At 41.9% G+C, this 13,837-nt stretch overlaps 1 protein-coding gene across 4 annotated transcripts in view; it reads right to left on the bottom strand.

Annotated features, from left to right (window-relative positions):
• Window positions 1-13,837, bottom strand: part of ctif (CBP80/20-dependent translation initiation factor) — a 58,768-nt gene that overhangs the window by 36,871 nt on the left and 8,060 nt on the right. For 3 of the 4 annotated variants that reach the window (XM_030435555.1, XM_030435558.1, XM_030435556.1), the window contains 6 exons: window positions 10,351-10,587; window positions 9,902-9,973; window positions 7,462-7,584; window positions 6,742-6,815; window positions 4,419-4,535; window positions 4,239-4,317 (listed from right to left, as the gene is read on the bottom strand). In XM_030435555.1, coding sequence (XP_030291415.1) covers window positions 4,239-4,317; window positions 4,419-4,535; window positions 6,742-6,815; window positions 7,462-7,584; window positions 9,902-9,973; window positions 10,351-10,527 — 642 coding nt within the window. In that variant the 5' untranslated portion in view covers window positions 10,528-10,587. The remainder of the gene's footprint in view (window positions 1-4,238; window positions 4,318-4,418; window positions 4,536-6,741; window positions 6,816-7,461; window positions 7,585-9,901; window positions 9,974-10,350; window positions 10,588-13,837) is intronic. The other variant, XM_030435557.1, reaches the window with a different exon arrangement.

Raw genomic sequence — 13,837 nt, 5'->3', positions numbered from 1 at the left:
TGTTAGTTTTTTTTTTTTCATATCTTCAAATTAAATTATTAAACACTTCAACTGTAATTTACTTAATAACACTGGCTTTACAAAGGCGTATACACATGAACATTATTGTTGTTATAATTATTATTATAAGTCAATAAAACAATAAATCATGTTCCTTTGTTTGATGTTATTCAGACCGGTACTGCTCTCTGACCTCTGAATGCTTCTGTCATTACAACCTGACACTGGACATGAATGCAGGGTTATTGTATGAGCAGGTTGACATTCCAGAGAGGCCGGCAGAGGTGCAGCAGAATCTGAGGGCAGGAGGAGGAAGCCCTTTCTCACCACTCGCACACCCACACAGATCACACACACACACACACAAACGAGATGTTTTCCACATCCCAGGGCTATTTGTAAGTCTATTCTGGCTCCTGGAAAGGGGAAGTGAATGTTGGCTGGACGTGTGGAACGTAGACGGGGACTTTGGATGATGTAGCTCTGCCGTACAGTAGCTGGAGGTGATGACTGGGGAAAAGAGACACGTTATTGTTTTTGCTTTGTTACATCTAACATCCGCAATGCACAATTAATGCTTTGAACTTGAGTCAATGATGGAAATCCCAATTCTATTCCCAATTCTTTTTTTAGACCAAGGGCGCAAACACAAAGCTGTTAAAATATTCCGTTACAGGTTAAATTCCCGGAATCAAACTCACACTTGAGTAAAAGTATTCACAGACTCCAAATTAAAAGATGTGGTTCTGCTGTATATTGTCCCCTGTGACTGATAATTTAGCATTTTCTTGAGGCATCAATTTGTTAATTACAAAACATTTTATTGTTGCTTACGTGTAGCTAGCTTTGACTACTTTATATATATATATATACTTCATATACAGTTGAGTAGTGGTACCCAAGCTAGGGGAGGGGCCCTTACAATGGGTCACAAGATAAAACCTACCTGAAAAACAACAGAGGATGCCCGGTCGACACACGGCATTCTTGTATGGGGTCTATAGACAAAATGGTTGGGAGCTATCCAATCCTTATTCTAATTTATTAAGTGGCATATGCTGTAAGATAAATGTATTGGAGTAAAAGGTTCAATATGTCCCTCTGGAATGTAGTGCTATCATGGCTGTACAAGTAAATGTACTTTATAACATTAGAACCCTGCCATGAGCCGACAAGTAAGACACGAAGGCCGGTCATTTGTTTAAGTAGGAACAAATAAAAATCCCCTGTCTCTTAAGATTGTTCTGGTTCCTTACAGTCAGGAGGATCCACGTGTGTGTAACAAAACTGAAAGTGTATCGGCAGAAAGCCACACACACACACAGCATTGATTCAAAGCAATAAACCACAATACATACAATTTCTAACACAAAACAAACTTGCTCTCTATTCCACTGCATCTCACACGCTCACAGATATCACAGATTCCATGATATGTTCTGTATTGCTGTGATTTGCATGTGATTCTTGCCCTCGTCTGAGTCATTTACCCACACAGAGTATCTCCCCACACAGAGTCCCAATCCAATACTAATACGTTCCTACATCACTCCGCTGCACAGAGCACATATGATAGAAAAAACAGCAACAATGAGGACATTAAAGTAAACTCAGATTTTGTTGATGATTTAATTTCATGTTGATACTGGTTAACAATTGGCTTTGAAACTGGGACTTTTGACATGACACGAAACATAACTTCTCTTGATTGCAAACCACTGTGCTTCAGTTCAGCTGAAGTTTACAGTGATTGTGGTTTGAGTGTTTTATGTTACAGTGTGGTCTCTCTAAAACTACTGGCCCTGGGAGTGGAAAATGGAAACGTTATTGCCCCTCATCGTTTTGGGGGCTTATATCGGACCAAGTAGGATATTGTTAGTGGATGGCCTCATCAACAATTGAGCATCAGAGGCTTGGCTACACCACGTCATGACTCCATCTCTATTGGACTTTGATAAAGACTGAAAGATGACAAGTTTTTCATACCAAGCACAGAGACAAAGTGGAAGAGAGGACAATCAAAGACAGAAACAGCTAAGGAGTGTGACAAAGACAGAAAAAAGACCAATGACTCCCCAGCCCTGTGTCTCTGACCTTACCGTCTCCCAGTGCCAACACATTTCCGATCCCAAGCTCACCAGACAAACGCAGTCGACCCCATCTCTCTCTGTTGGCCCTGACTGAATGAACGGAAACGGCAAATCTTGGCTCAGGAACTGTACAATGAGGAAGCCATCTTGGTAGCGCAACGAGACCCATCTTGGCTGAAAACGCTACTGGAGGCGAAACGCAGCTTGGCTCAGAAGCCAAGAGGGGAAGGAAAGAGGAAGACACTGTGGCTCAAACACTAAGAAAGATGGAAGATGTTTTGGCTCAGAAGGCAGGGAAGGAAGAGAGGAGGGTGACATCGGTGACCTGGAGTGAACTCTGCCACCCCAAGTGAATCACAAATCACCTTGGAAAACACAATGCCTGATACCTTGTGGAGTGCAACGGTATACACAGCTGCGAAATTAATTCTACAGATTTATTTCCCTTTGCTGACGCCAGAGACGTCACATTCAGAAATACCTTTAGCTTCAGACTGTTAAATATATGAACAGAGAGAGAAAAGTGTTGACACTAGAGAATCACTCTGCAATCAATCCTTCAGCGCGCCTGTTCAAGTCTGAGTAAATCAAATAAAGCGGACGCTTTTTTCACGTTACAGTCGATTTAGTGTGGATGGTCCGACTGATCATTATCAGCTTACATTTGTTCTAAAAAGTGTGATCAGTTGTCTTCATGCTGGGCACTGCAAATCCATAACGGATGGACAGCAACTCATCTGTTAGTGGAGCGCTGTGGTGTTTTTTTTCTAAGGGAGCTATCGGCTTATTACCGCAGCTGAGATGTTCTATTGAGAGAAACATGATGATTTTAACAGTGAACTGCAGTTTAACGCGACAACACAACAACTTTACAGTACAATACATGTACTAAATAATTCAGCTGAATACAGTTTGAAGTACTTTGATCTTTTCGTTCAAAAACGCTTTACCAAACTCCTGTCAGAGATGAGGGGGTGGAGTGGTGGCTTCAAGACTGAAACAACTGAGACTGAGACACAGAGTCTTTCCTACATTCGATCTGAAGTCGGTGTCCCATTTATTTATTTATTTATTTTTACAGTGTACAGATAACTGTTCATTATGTTTGTGCTGTAGATGAGAAAAAGCATAGGAAACAGTATTTTAAATCAGCAATCTGACCAAAAAGTCTGGTACTTTTTCGAAAAAATGTACCCCTTTCTTCTTCTAAGGAAACAGTGAGGGGGGTGGGGTTTGTACAGACAAGAATGTAACTTTTGAAAATACCGTTGACTGAGCAAAATGCAGACTCCCTTTAACTTGAGCAGAACATCAGATTACTATTTTTCTTTCTTTACTTTTTTCAAACAAAGAGACTACTGTTTGTTCTAAGTCACCTACATTGGACTCACGTTATGACAAAATATTACAGCAACTAATAACTCTCTCAGTCTACATATTTATTTAGGCACATATATATAAGTATCTTTTTCAGATGGACTTGTGTGTTCCTTTTTTTCAAGTTGAGCTCAAACTGACTGAGAAACAGCCACTGTCTCACAGATGAACTTCATCACTTCACTGGAAGGTTCGGTGCCCGTCTGTGATTATTGTACATACAGTTTACCACCAGGGGTCACTATAATATCTTTATGCACTCTTGAGAGTTACAGTTACAACTTCAGTATCTGACCACTAGATGGCACCAAAGGTCCATTTATGACGAGCCAGTCTCACTTGTATATCAAAGATGCAATCTGTGTAGACTGATCGAACATGTAATAGTTGTTCCTTAACAGAGAAGAAAGATATTCTTCTCCTTAAACAGGAGAGCTAATCAGAGTTTTTGCAGTGTTGTTTCATATTCTAGGGCTTTACTAGGGACCTGAGTGCCGCACCCAAGCTCTGATCATTACACCTGTTATTCGCCTATCATGCCAACAGAGGTCACTCTCTACCAACTACTAAAGTAGAGGGTTGCTGTTTTGGCAAGAGGATTTCTGTCAGCAGGTCATAGTCCACTCTGTCTGATCAGTGTTTTTGTAATAATAACTGATTTACCAAAAGGCTAAATGCTGCAGTAAATATATGTACAATAAGGCGTGTTACATATCAGAGTAAGAAAACAATCAAGTAAAAATATAAAAAAGGGGAAAATCTGTGACTTACAGAGCGCAGATGGGGTAAGAATCTCTCTATGTCATTCATGTCTATGCCGTCATCTTCCTCAAACTTGTTTTTGTTCATCCTGAAGCAAGAGAAGCAGGGTTCAATATGTGATAAGGGACAATGTGGGAAACTAAAAACAATATTAAGACAGAGCTGGGCAGCATCAGTAAAACCACATACTGTAGATCGTACCCCTCTCTGTCGATGTGTGGCAGGTGCTTTGGCGTTCCTCGTATGTGTTTCCTGTGGAAATGGCTGAAGTCTAGTTTCTCTGGCTGCACGTCCCAACCAGCACCTCTGAAACCAAAAGGACAAAAACACGGATTAGACGTTACCGGCAGCATCCATGCTTACGCACAAAGAAAGAGAGAAAACTTGTACAAGACAGCATCACGTTTTATACACAAGGGAAAAAAAACTGAGGAGAAAACTCTTAGGTTCATATCCAAATATTTTTCTAACTGAGCACTAATCAAATTTAAAGATGGAAAAAAAACACCAAACAAGAGTTTCATAATTAAAAACTGAGTGTGGTGCAATCAGATGTGATTGACAGTGGCTTTGTAACATAAGCAAACAGCTAATGCCATCACATTGTTTCAAATATAACTAAATCCTGATTGGTTCATGGAAGTGCCTGTTGCTTTAACTAGTTGTTACTGGGCAGGGTTCTCTTCAAACCAGAAAAAAGAAGAGCACAAACCAAAATCTGAACAAAGAAATCTCTCCATGATGCACACTAACCAAAGGATGCCTAACATCCATTTTTGAGCATTGTTTCTGGTGAGCCCCATCATTCACAGTAAGATGCTGATTGACAAAAGAGGCCACTGGCCATCCTCCGGTCGCCCACGCACTGAGCTTCTACCGCCCCAGAGAGGCTTTTAGGGCCTTTAATTTTCCTACTGACAAAGCTTTATGTGAATACTGAAAAACTGGGGTAAGAAAAAAATCATGCACGGTCCTTGTCTTATCAATTATTTCTAGCTAATGTTAGTTGCTAACAATCTCAGTCTTCTTGTCTTACATTAGATTGCAGGTAATGGAGTGTCTGAGCAGAGCAAGATAACTATCATTAAATTGTTCTTGTTGCTCATCGGCTTTTAAATTAAGTGAAATACATTCCAGGTCAGGTCTGTGGTGAGCTGTGTTGAGGAGGCAGCTACATTCAGTAAATGGCTCCATCACTCACCGACCACATGACGCTATAAGAAACCTCCGTCACCACTAGAAGAGGCATCCTGACGAGACTTCACTTCATTCACTCCAGTTAACAAATTGCATAAATGTCAATAAGAACAAGGTAATAAAAGAGGCTCAGGAGTTTAGCAAACCTACAAGTCTTATATTATTTTAGTGATATATTTTTATTCTTATAGTATGAATTTATTGCGCAAAAAGGATAACATTACATCCATTTGGCTGACATCTTTGTCCATTTACCATTTTACCTGTACATACCCATGAGAAGTTGTTTTGCTCAAGGACACTTCCTCACATGGTCTGAAAGATCTGGGCTTCAAACCGGCAACCCTACAATGACTGCCTGAACTACCAACTCAGTAACACTGAGCCTACTAACAAAATTTTTCTGTTTTGAGCCTCTAAGCCACAGCTAAGCCTCTCACTGTAAGGGCCACACAGCTTTAACCAGACTCCTTATCAATGTAAATCAATCACTGTCTGTTATAATCATTCAATGTTCAATCCATACTACACTTCACCTCTGTCTGTGCGCACGCAGGGAGACTTGCTTTCATTGCCCTACTGTGCCAGCTCCTTCACGGTGCGCTCAGATGTGCCAACGTGGCCGGAACTGAGGCTGCCGTGCAGCTGTTACCATGGCAACTTGTCCTCCCTCCAGCGTAATTGATTTATGTCTCACTCATTTCCTTTGGTTCCTTTTTTTTTTCCCACGACAAGTTTTAAAGGTTCAGCTCTTGTTTGAAAAATCATTTAGTCACACAGAAGTTGAAAAAGATTTTTTCCTCAGAATTTATACAGAAACCTCACTTGTTGAGGCTAAGACGATTTCAAGCATTGAGGCTTAATGTTCTCACAGGAAGCAGTATGAGCTTCCAGTGGTTGGATGCAGCATAAGATGTGGATGTTGGCAGAAAATACATGGCTCATCGTCAACGCAAACTCCACTCAGCAGTGCAGCTTTTAATCTTGACTTAAAGTTAGTGTGGGATGAGGAGACTGAGCTGGCTGTGCTGCGATCTCCCTAATTGATTTCATGTTTACGTCCAATCCTGAGGACACCTGCAGTAAATGCCAGGGTTTTAAGTCAAAGCTGGGAAATAACAGAGGAAGTCAAAGACAGAGAGAACAGCAACTGAAGGGTACAAAGGAGTTTGTTAGAAACTACGAGAGCGAGAGGTGAAGGCTAAGAGACTCGCTGTGTCTAAATCAGTCATATGACCCTCCAGAAACTATGGCTGGAATTCAGACCCAGTCGACTGTACAACATACAAGGTTTATGTAACAGCCAGACACGTACCCGCGTGAGTCCATCGTGTTTGCAGCCCATATGTCAGTGCCCAGGATGTCAAAGGAGCCTTCTCTGTTCCCGTTCTACACAGCACGTGAGGAAAAGGAACATATATTAGTAAGTAACATAGCTTGCTGGGTCTTTATTTGACATTAACAATGAGGTGCGACACTGGGAATACTCTGGAAGAAGCGTTTCTTTTCAATCCTAAATAAATCAGTAAGCTGGAAAGAAATAAGTATTTCACCAACTTAGTACTGCATTTCAAGAAAGTTGCGAGAGACAAATTTAAAATAATAGTCCAAAGAGAAGCAGCAGAGATACCCTGACTGAAAACGGTAGATCCTACATGTCCCATAATGCAGTTCAATAGCATTTGTCAGTGCCTTGCCTGGTAAACTTCTTGTCAGAACTGTAAAGGTTAAAAAAGGGCCAATCCTGAGATAACCTGATAATTCATTCATTCACAATAACAGTATAAATGTTACTTTTTCAGATTTCCAAGCCACTTTAAAGCTTCAGAAAAACATTATTAGGGAACAACATAGTGAGAACGTGGCAAGAGAAACTAAACAGATGTAGCCAGAGTATCAGTCCTCCCAAGACATTCCCTTATATCACACACACACACACACACACACACACACACACACACACACACACACACACACACACACACACACACACACACACACACACACACACACACACACACACACGTATCTGTACCTTGGCAGGGCCTTTGAACTGGTTGTTTCTGCCTCTGCTGCCTGAGCGTGAGCCAGATCCTGGTCTAGAACCTGAACTAGGCCTTGAGCCTGTACTGCCATTACTGCTGTGCTCCCACTCGTCCTGCAGAGAGAAAGGTGAAAGAATAACAGAGTGTTTTGTTTCAATGAAAATTCTATTACATTTTCTGTACAGGTCACTGTTAACACCTGGCTCTGTTGGCGTGTTTCACATCTTCTACATTGTTATTTTTAACCATCACTTTTTACAACATCTTGGCAATTGACTGCAGTTTAAAATTAACCAGCTGGCTAACACTGCTGTAAACATTGTTTAATTTCCCCCAAAAATGAATAAACTACATTAATTGAGGTGGTTGGATTCCCTATTTGTCACTGGAGACTAGTTTTCCTGCTGATACGCTTGTTTTGTGTGCGTATTAAAGACATAACAACCACCCTTATTACTCAGACTTTGTTGAACAATGTGGATGATGAGCTGAGATAATAGCACCCATGTTTGTTTTGGTTTTTATTGAATTCTTTCTGACTGTTATTAGTTCACTCAGTTTCACTTACACCTTCAGGGAAGAAAGACCATGAGTGTCGTTTTGTTTCATTGCCAAGCCTTTGATTCTTTATTCTTTCAGAAGCTGAATGTTACAAACAAGCTCCCTAATTTTGCTGCACTGAAAATTAATCTGATGTTTTGATATAAACACTGATATTTCAATTCTAGTCTCCCTTTCTACTTCCTTCATATTTTGGATCACTCCGTTCTCACAGAACTTCTCACCCATGTTGTTTCCACCTCATCGCTCACTTCCCGTTGAATCTCACCAATAAATCTCAGAAGAGCAGTAACACTCCAAATCTCTGCCGACTGTGTAGTCAAAACTGAGCAGTGAGCACACACATACACTAATGTTTAGCAGACTGATCATTCATGTAGGATTATTCTGTTGCTGAATATCTCCTCACAGTTTCCCATGTGAGTCATTAGGAACATCACATACTTTGTCCGCAGCCACCACAAGCGAGCTGAGGAGCTGTGATGGCTTCAGGCTGGTGTTGCAGTCTCTTCTAGTCACTTCCATTCACTTGAGCAGCTGACAGAGACAGGAAGACTTAACCTGAACGTACACAACTGAGAGTGGAGCAAACCTATGCTTTAATCAAAGGGACGCTCCAGTGACCAAAGATGAGTGCAGAAGAAGACCGCGCAGCCGTAGAATCTGTTTACTCACCTCCGGAATTCTTCAAAATAGCATGCATGTATACTTAGCACGTGTTTATGGGTAAAGCTAGGCCTACCCACATAGTTTCTGCAGAACACCACCAATTTATGTGCTCATTAAACCACACAGAAGCTAGCAGGCACACTGTAGCTGCTTTCATGGGTCAGATGAATGAATCAGACCCCAGACATAAGACATTATCAGCTTGACTTTATCCAGGGGGGCGTTTGCAGGTTAGGTTTAGGCAAACTCAAAGATGTAAAGATTTCAACCAAAAAAAAACAAACCACCCTTCAGGGATTGAATAATTAACTGAAATTCAGTTCAAGTAAACCCTTTTCAAAAACAAATAAAAGATGTGTAAAAAAAGAAAATTTAATATCCCCAAAGCCAAGTTCATGCACACAGATAAGTGTCTGGAAGTGCAGTTGCAAGCAGGTAGGCAGGTGGCAGATTTAGAACCAGCTCAGGAGTGATGGAGAACACTCATTAATAAAACTTTCATTTAGGTGCTTACATCAGTAATGTTTGTAAACAAAACAGGGTTTGAGGTGGAAACTGAACTGAAGTTAATGTTACAACACAAGTAACTTCACAGTCAATAAATTAACTTTAGGACAAAAAAAAAAAAAGCGTGGAGGCTTTGAATGCTAATCATTTTAACTAACAACTATAGATGATGATAATAAAGTACCGAAGCAACATTTTGATTTTTTGGAACGGTTTAAATTTACTTCAGGGCGATCAAATTAGGACGGTGGTGAGTAAGTGAGTCTGGAGCCCTGAAGCAAAACGGAACAGTTTCAGTTAGCATCAGTTGAGAAACACATAAAGTGCCGGGAGGAGAAATGTCAAACATGTTCACTCATGAATGTGATCGTACAGCTTTAATTTAAACAAATGTATTCCCCACTTCCCCCGTCTCTTACTGTCCAAACTCTGATCTATAATAAAGGCTGTAAAGACTGAGTTTGATTCGAGATGATGTTTTGAGGACCACTGATCCCTCAATCTACTCATGACGGCCCTGTGATGGATGGCAGGGTACACTTTACCCAACGTCTTTTAGCCTTTAGTAGAAACATAACTGTGCCATGCATAACTAGCCTGTGAATGATTATTCAGTTCATTTATTAAGGCCAACCCTACAGCTGTTAAATAAGCAGAATGCAGACACCAACGCACATACACACACACACTTACTGGCTTAAATGAGCCTCTCCCCCGTGAAGACGTCCAGCTGCCATCTTTCTTGTTGTTACAGTCGTCTGTCCACTGGAGGAGAGAAGTGGGGGGAGAAGGTGCTTTCATTTCAAAGTAACTAACACAGCCAGTTTCTCTGGCGCGTTTCTGTTGCAACTGTTTTAAAAATAGACAGTGGACCAACTTCCTCAGAGCATTTCTCCTGCAGGAAACAGGACAGTTTTATAACCAGTTGCTGTGATGGTGGATGTTCCTCCGTATTGGTCGAAATTTACGTATGCATTACACCAATATGGAGAGGTGTTTTGATGCAGGCTGAACCCTGCCAGAATATTCTGGATGACACAGCCCGGAGACACTACCAGAACCTGTACTAAAAATAACCACTGCTGCTGACAGATATGGGACTAATGAAATCATGTCGTCCATTATAAGAATAAGGCTCTGACCTGTGGAACCTTGCCACCATTGTCCAGTTCCAGGTCTCCATCTGCCTTGTCTCCCAGGAGCCCCTGCACCTGGTACTCCAGCACATAGCTGTCGATGAAGCGCTCCAGCTCTTCGATCTCCTGCGAGCGGGTGCTCCCAGCTTCAGACGATGCGGACGCCACTGAAGAGTTCTCCATGGCAACCGGCGCTGTGATGGGTGGAAGGGGGAGGAGGGGAAGGGAGGGAGGGAAAGTGACCTGAGAGAAAGATACGGAGAGAGGAGTCAGCTAAAAATTCAACCAGACAAGGAGCTTGCATGTTAATAGAAGGCTGGTGTATGTTTAAAATAAGACCTCCAACATCAAAACAACAGCAACAACAACATCCAGTGCTGCTGTTGGATTAGGTTTCTTTTTGATTTAAGAGTTAAGGCAGCGACAACCTGATGAGGCCATACCAAGAGAACTGCAACAATTAGTCGATTGCTGTATTTGTAGATTATATCTGCAGCTAAAAACAATTTTCAGTATCAATTAAACTGCAAATAATTTCTAAATCAAATGATTTTGTCTATAGAATGTAGGAAAATAGTCCAAGGTGATGTCTTTTTATGTTTTGCTTCATCAGGCCAAACCCCAAAGATATTCAGCTCCGCATCCACTCAACATTTTCATCGGTCGCACCAGTGCAGCTGAAATGTAACGGATTATTTTTCAAACGATTGAAGTTATCGTGATTTCTTGTGTGTGCTGTGATTTAAATGAAGAAAAGTTAGCATTTATTTCAGCTTTTATTCCGGTTAACAATCGTTAACATAGTGAGTTAGGAAATTAAAATGTATTATTGGGCACACCTAAATTGTGTGCTGGTGCCCGTACATTAAAAAGTTGAGCACACCAGTCTGAAGATCACAGAGCAAACATTCTCTTGTTTCAGCCACTATAATATGATGATTTTATGGTTGAGTAAAACAAACATCTCCTAACGCTTTGGGAAAATGTACTAGGTTCATCTATATTGAAAATGACAGTAAGCTGCAACCCTAGTCGCCAGCAATAACAACAGGAATTTCTCTCACCTTGGTCCCCCTCAACTTCCCAACACTCAAAGAAGGCATGTAACAACTCACTGTTGTCAACAAACGTCCATATATATACACTGCTTGGGTCCCAAGTGTCCAACGGCAAGACAGAAGGCCCAGGTTGTGGTTTCACTCAGATTACATCAAATCCATGTTTGGAAAGAGAAACCAGCAGAGATGAGTCAGGTTTTTTCTAAACTCCCTCCGGTGTCACCATTCATAAACCTCTCCACGTCCATTTCCCTCTTTGTTTTTCCACCTCTCTCCTGCTGTCTCTCTCTCCTGAGAGTGTGTGTGTTTGTTTGTGTGTGTGTGTGAGTGTGTGATCACCTGACCCCTGGCCAACAGGGAGGCAGCTTCCTGTCTGTTGCTACTAAGCTCCTTTACATCATGGCTTGATCACCAGCCATGCAAAGAGGATTTATGGCCCTGGAGCACGCAGAATGGTATCTGCTGAGCCCTGGGGACTCGCTGGGGAGCCCGGTGCATTTGCAGCCAACAAGTCAGCCACGCAAACTTTAAACCCTTTGTTTTGGTTCGGGCCATGGGGTTATCTAATGTTGTGGTAATGAAGAGTGGGATATCCAAACAGCTCTCTTTATTTCTTACATCCAAACCCTCTAACAGCTGCACCTTGTAGTACCTTTTCAAACAACAAATGTTTCAAATCTTTCTTTATACTAGGGATCTTTATACTCCTTTTTGACCACCAGTAACACTAACAACCATGTTTAGAATGACTGAGAACAAGAGGACAATGCTTTACTGTAAAATGTGACCTCTGGGTCAGATACAGGCCAGCACCCCCGCTGAGCCACTGACCAGAACCTGAACCTGTCTCTGGCTCAAGGACGTTTCAGCACGTCAGAATCTCCCCGCTCATCACGATCCTGCCGTTTTTCTTTAGGCACACTTCTGACTCATGCTTTAACCTCTGCATACTATGCTGCAGGGTCAACCTGTCCTAATCTGACCTACTGTAGTGTCAGTAGTATAATCCATACATGTCAATAGTATAATCCATGCATACACCGTTGTATGGATGGATTATACCAGACAAATCACCAGGCTTGATTAGCCTGGTGATTTGCAGCTAGCAGGCTACAAAAGACATTTTAAATAGTGCTGCATGACGTAAAGGAAAATCTGCAGTGAGCGACAACATTGTTCTATAATGCTAAGATAATAAGGATAATAATAAATACTGAGGTGTGCAAAGTAGCTTTACAGTACAGTATGCTGCTGAAATACATCCCAAAGCTCGCACTTGTATATTCTGCGACAAAACTATTACAGTGGAAACACTGTGATGCGCTCCGTCTTCAGCTACAGCACAACAATGCAGCTAACAGTGTGGCAGGCAGCTCTTTGTTGAAACAGCTGGTTGAATTGAAGGAGCGAATGGGTGGAGACAGGAAGGAGCAGGGGAGGAGTCGGGGTTGGTGGGAAGGGGGACTGAAAGACGGCGTTTGAGGAGGAGAAAGAGAGCGGGACGGACAGACAAAGGCCAGTGCTACAACCCACACAGCGTGATGACCACCTCCACATATCGAGGTTCCACGGACATGACCAGTGTCAGTCTGTCGAATTTCTTTCCTGGTCTGCGTTCTACAGTTTGTTTTAAGCTATGGATCTCACTCACTCTACACCTGCAATAACTGAATAGTTCGTAGCAGGAAAATTAATCGACGGTCCAAAAGACGTGACCTTATGCCCGTTCTTGAGTGCCACGTCTCAGTGCCGCTCTCCGCTCCGCTCACAGAGAACAACAGAAGCAACAGTAGTTTAGGCATCAAGTCAGCTGCCAACACAACTCAGAAGTTCCACAGAGCCCATTGACTTGCAAAAATAGTGGTGAGATTAATTTGAAATTAAAATAATCGTGACGTGAAGCATTAACTCATTCTTCCTTCTGCTTGAGTTTGGAGGAGAGGGCTCACAGAGCAGCACTAAAATGCAAACTATTTTTTAAATGCTCAAGTGTGTGTACTGGCAAGACAACAGTTGTGTTCTGTAAATGTGAGATGCCTTGCGATGCTATTTGTGCTCCTGACCTTGGAGAGTCAGTTTCTCTGTTCAGTCAGAGGGGCCAACAGCCTGCTCTCCTCATTTCTCTGTTTATTTTTCCCACGTACATCTAATACAGTAGCCTTTCTCTGTCTGGGTCCGATATCATCCTTGGTTTAGTCCCAGTCCCAACCTCCAATACTCACTCCCTGCAGGGATAACGGTGGTTTGGGTTGTTGACCGTCACATGCCTGGAACACCAGACTCATATAATTTAAGGAAGTTTCTTCTTCACCAGAAGAACACTGATATCATTGTTACCGGGCTGAAAGATGAAGGCACCGTGAAATAAAACCAACATGAAACCCATTGGAGAGACCACTGCAGGTTTGGAGCAATGTGTTACAAAATCAGCTGGA

The sequence above is a fragment of the Sparus aurata genome, chromosome 12 (genome assembly GCF_900880675.1).
Source record: "Sparus aurata chromosome 12, fSpaAur1.1, whole genome shotgun sequence".
NCBI lineage: Eukaryota > Metazoa > Chordata > Actinopteri > Spariformes > Sparidae > Sparus > Sparus aurata.
This window is presented reverse-complemented; position numbering and strand designations above follow the sequence as displayed.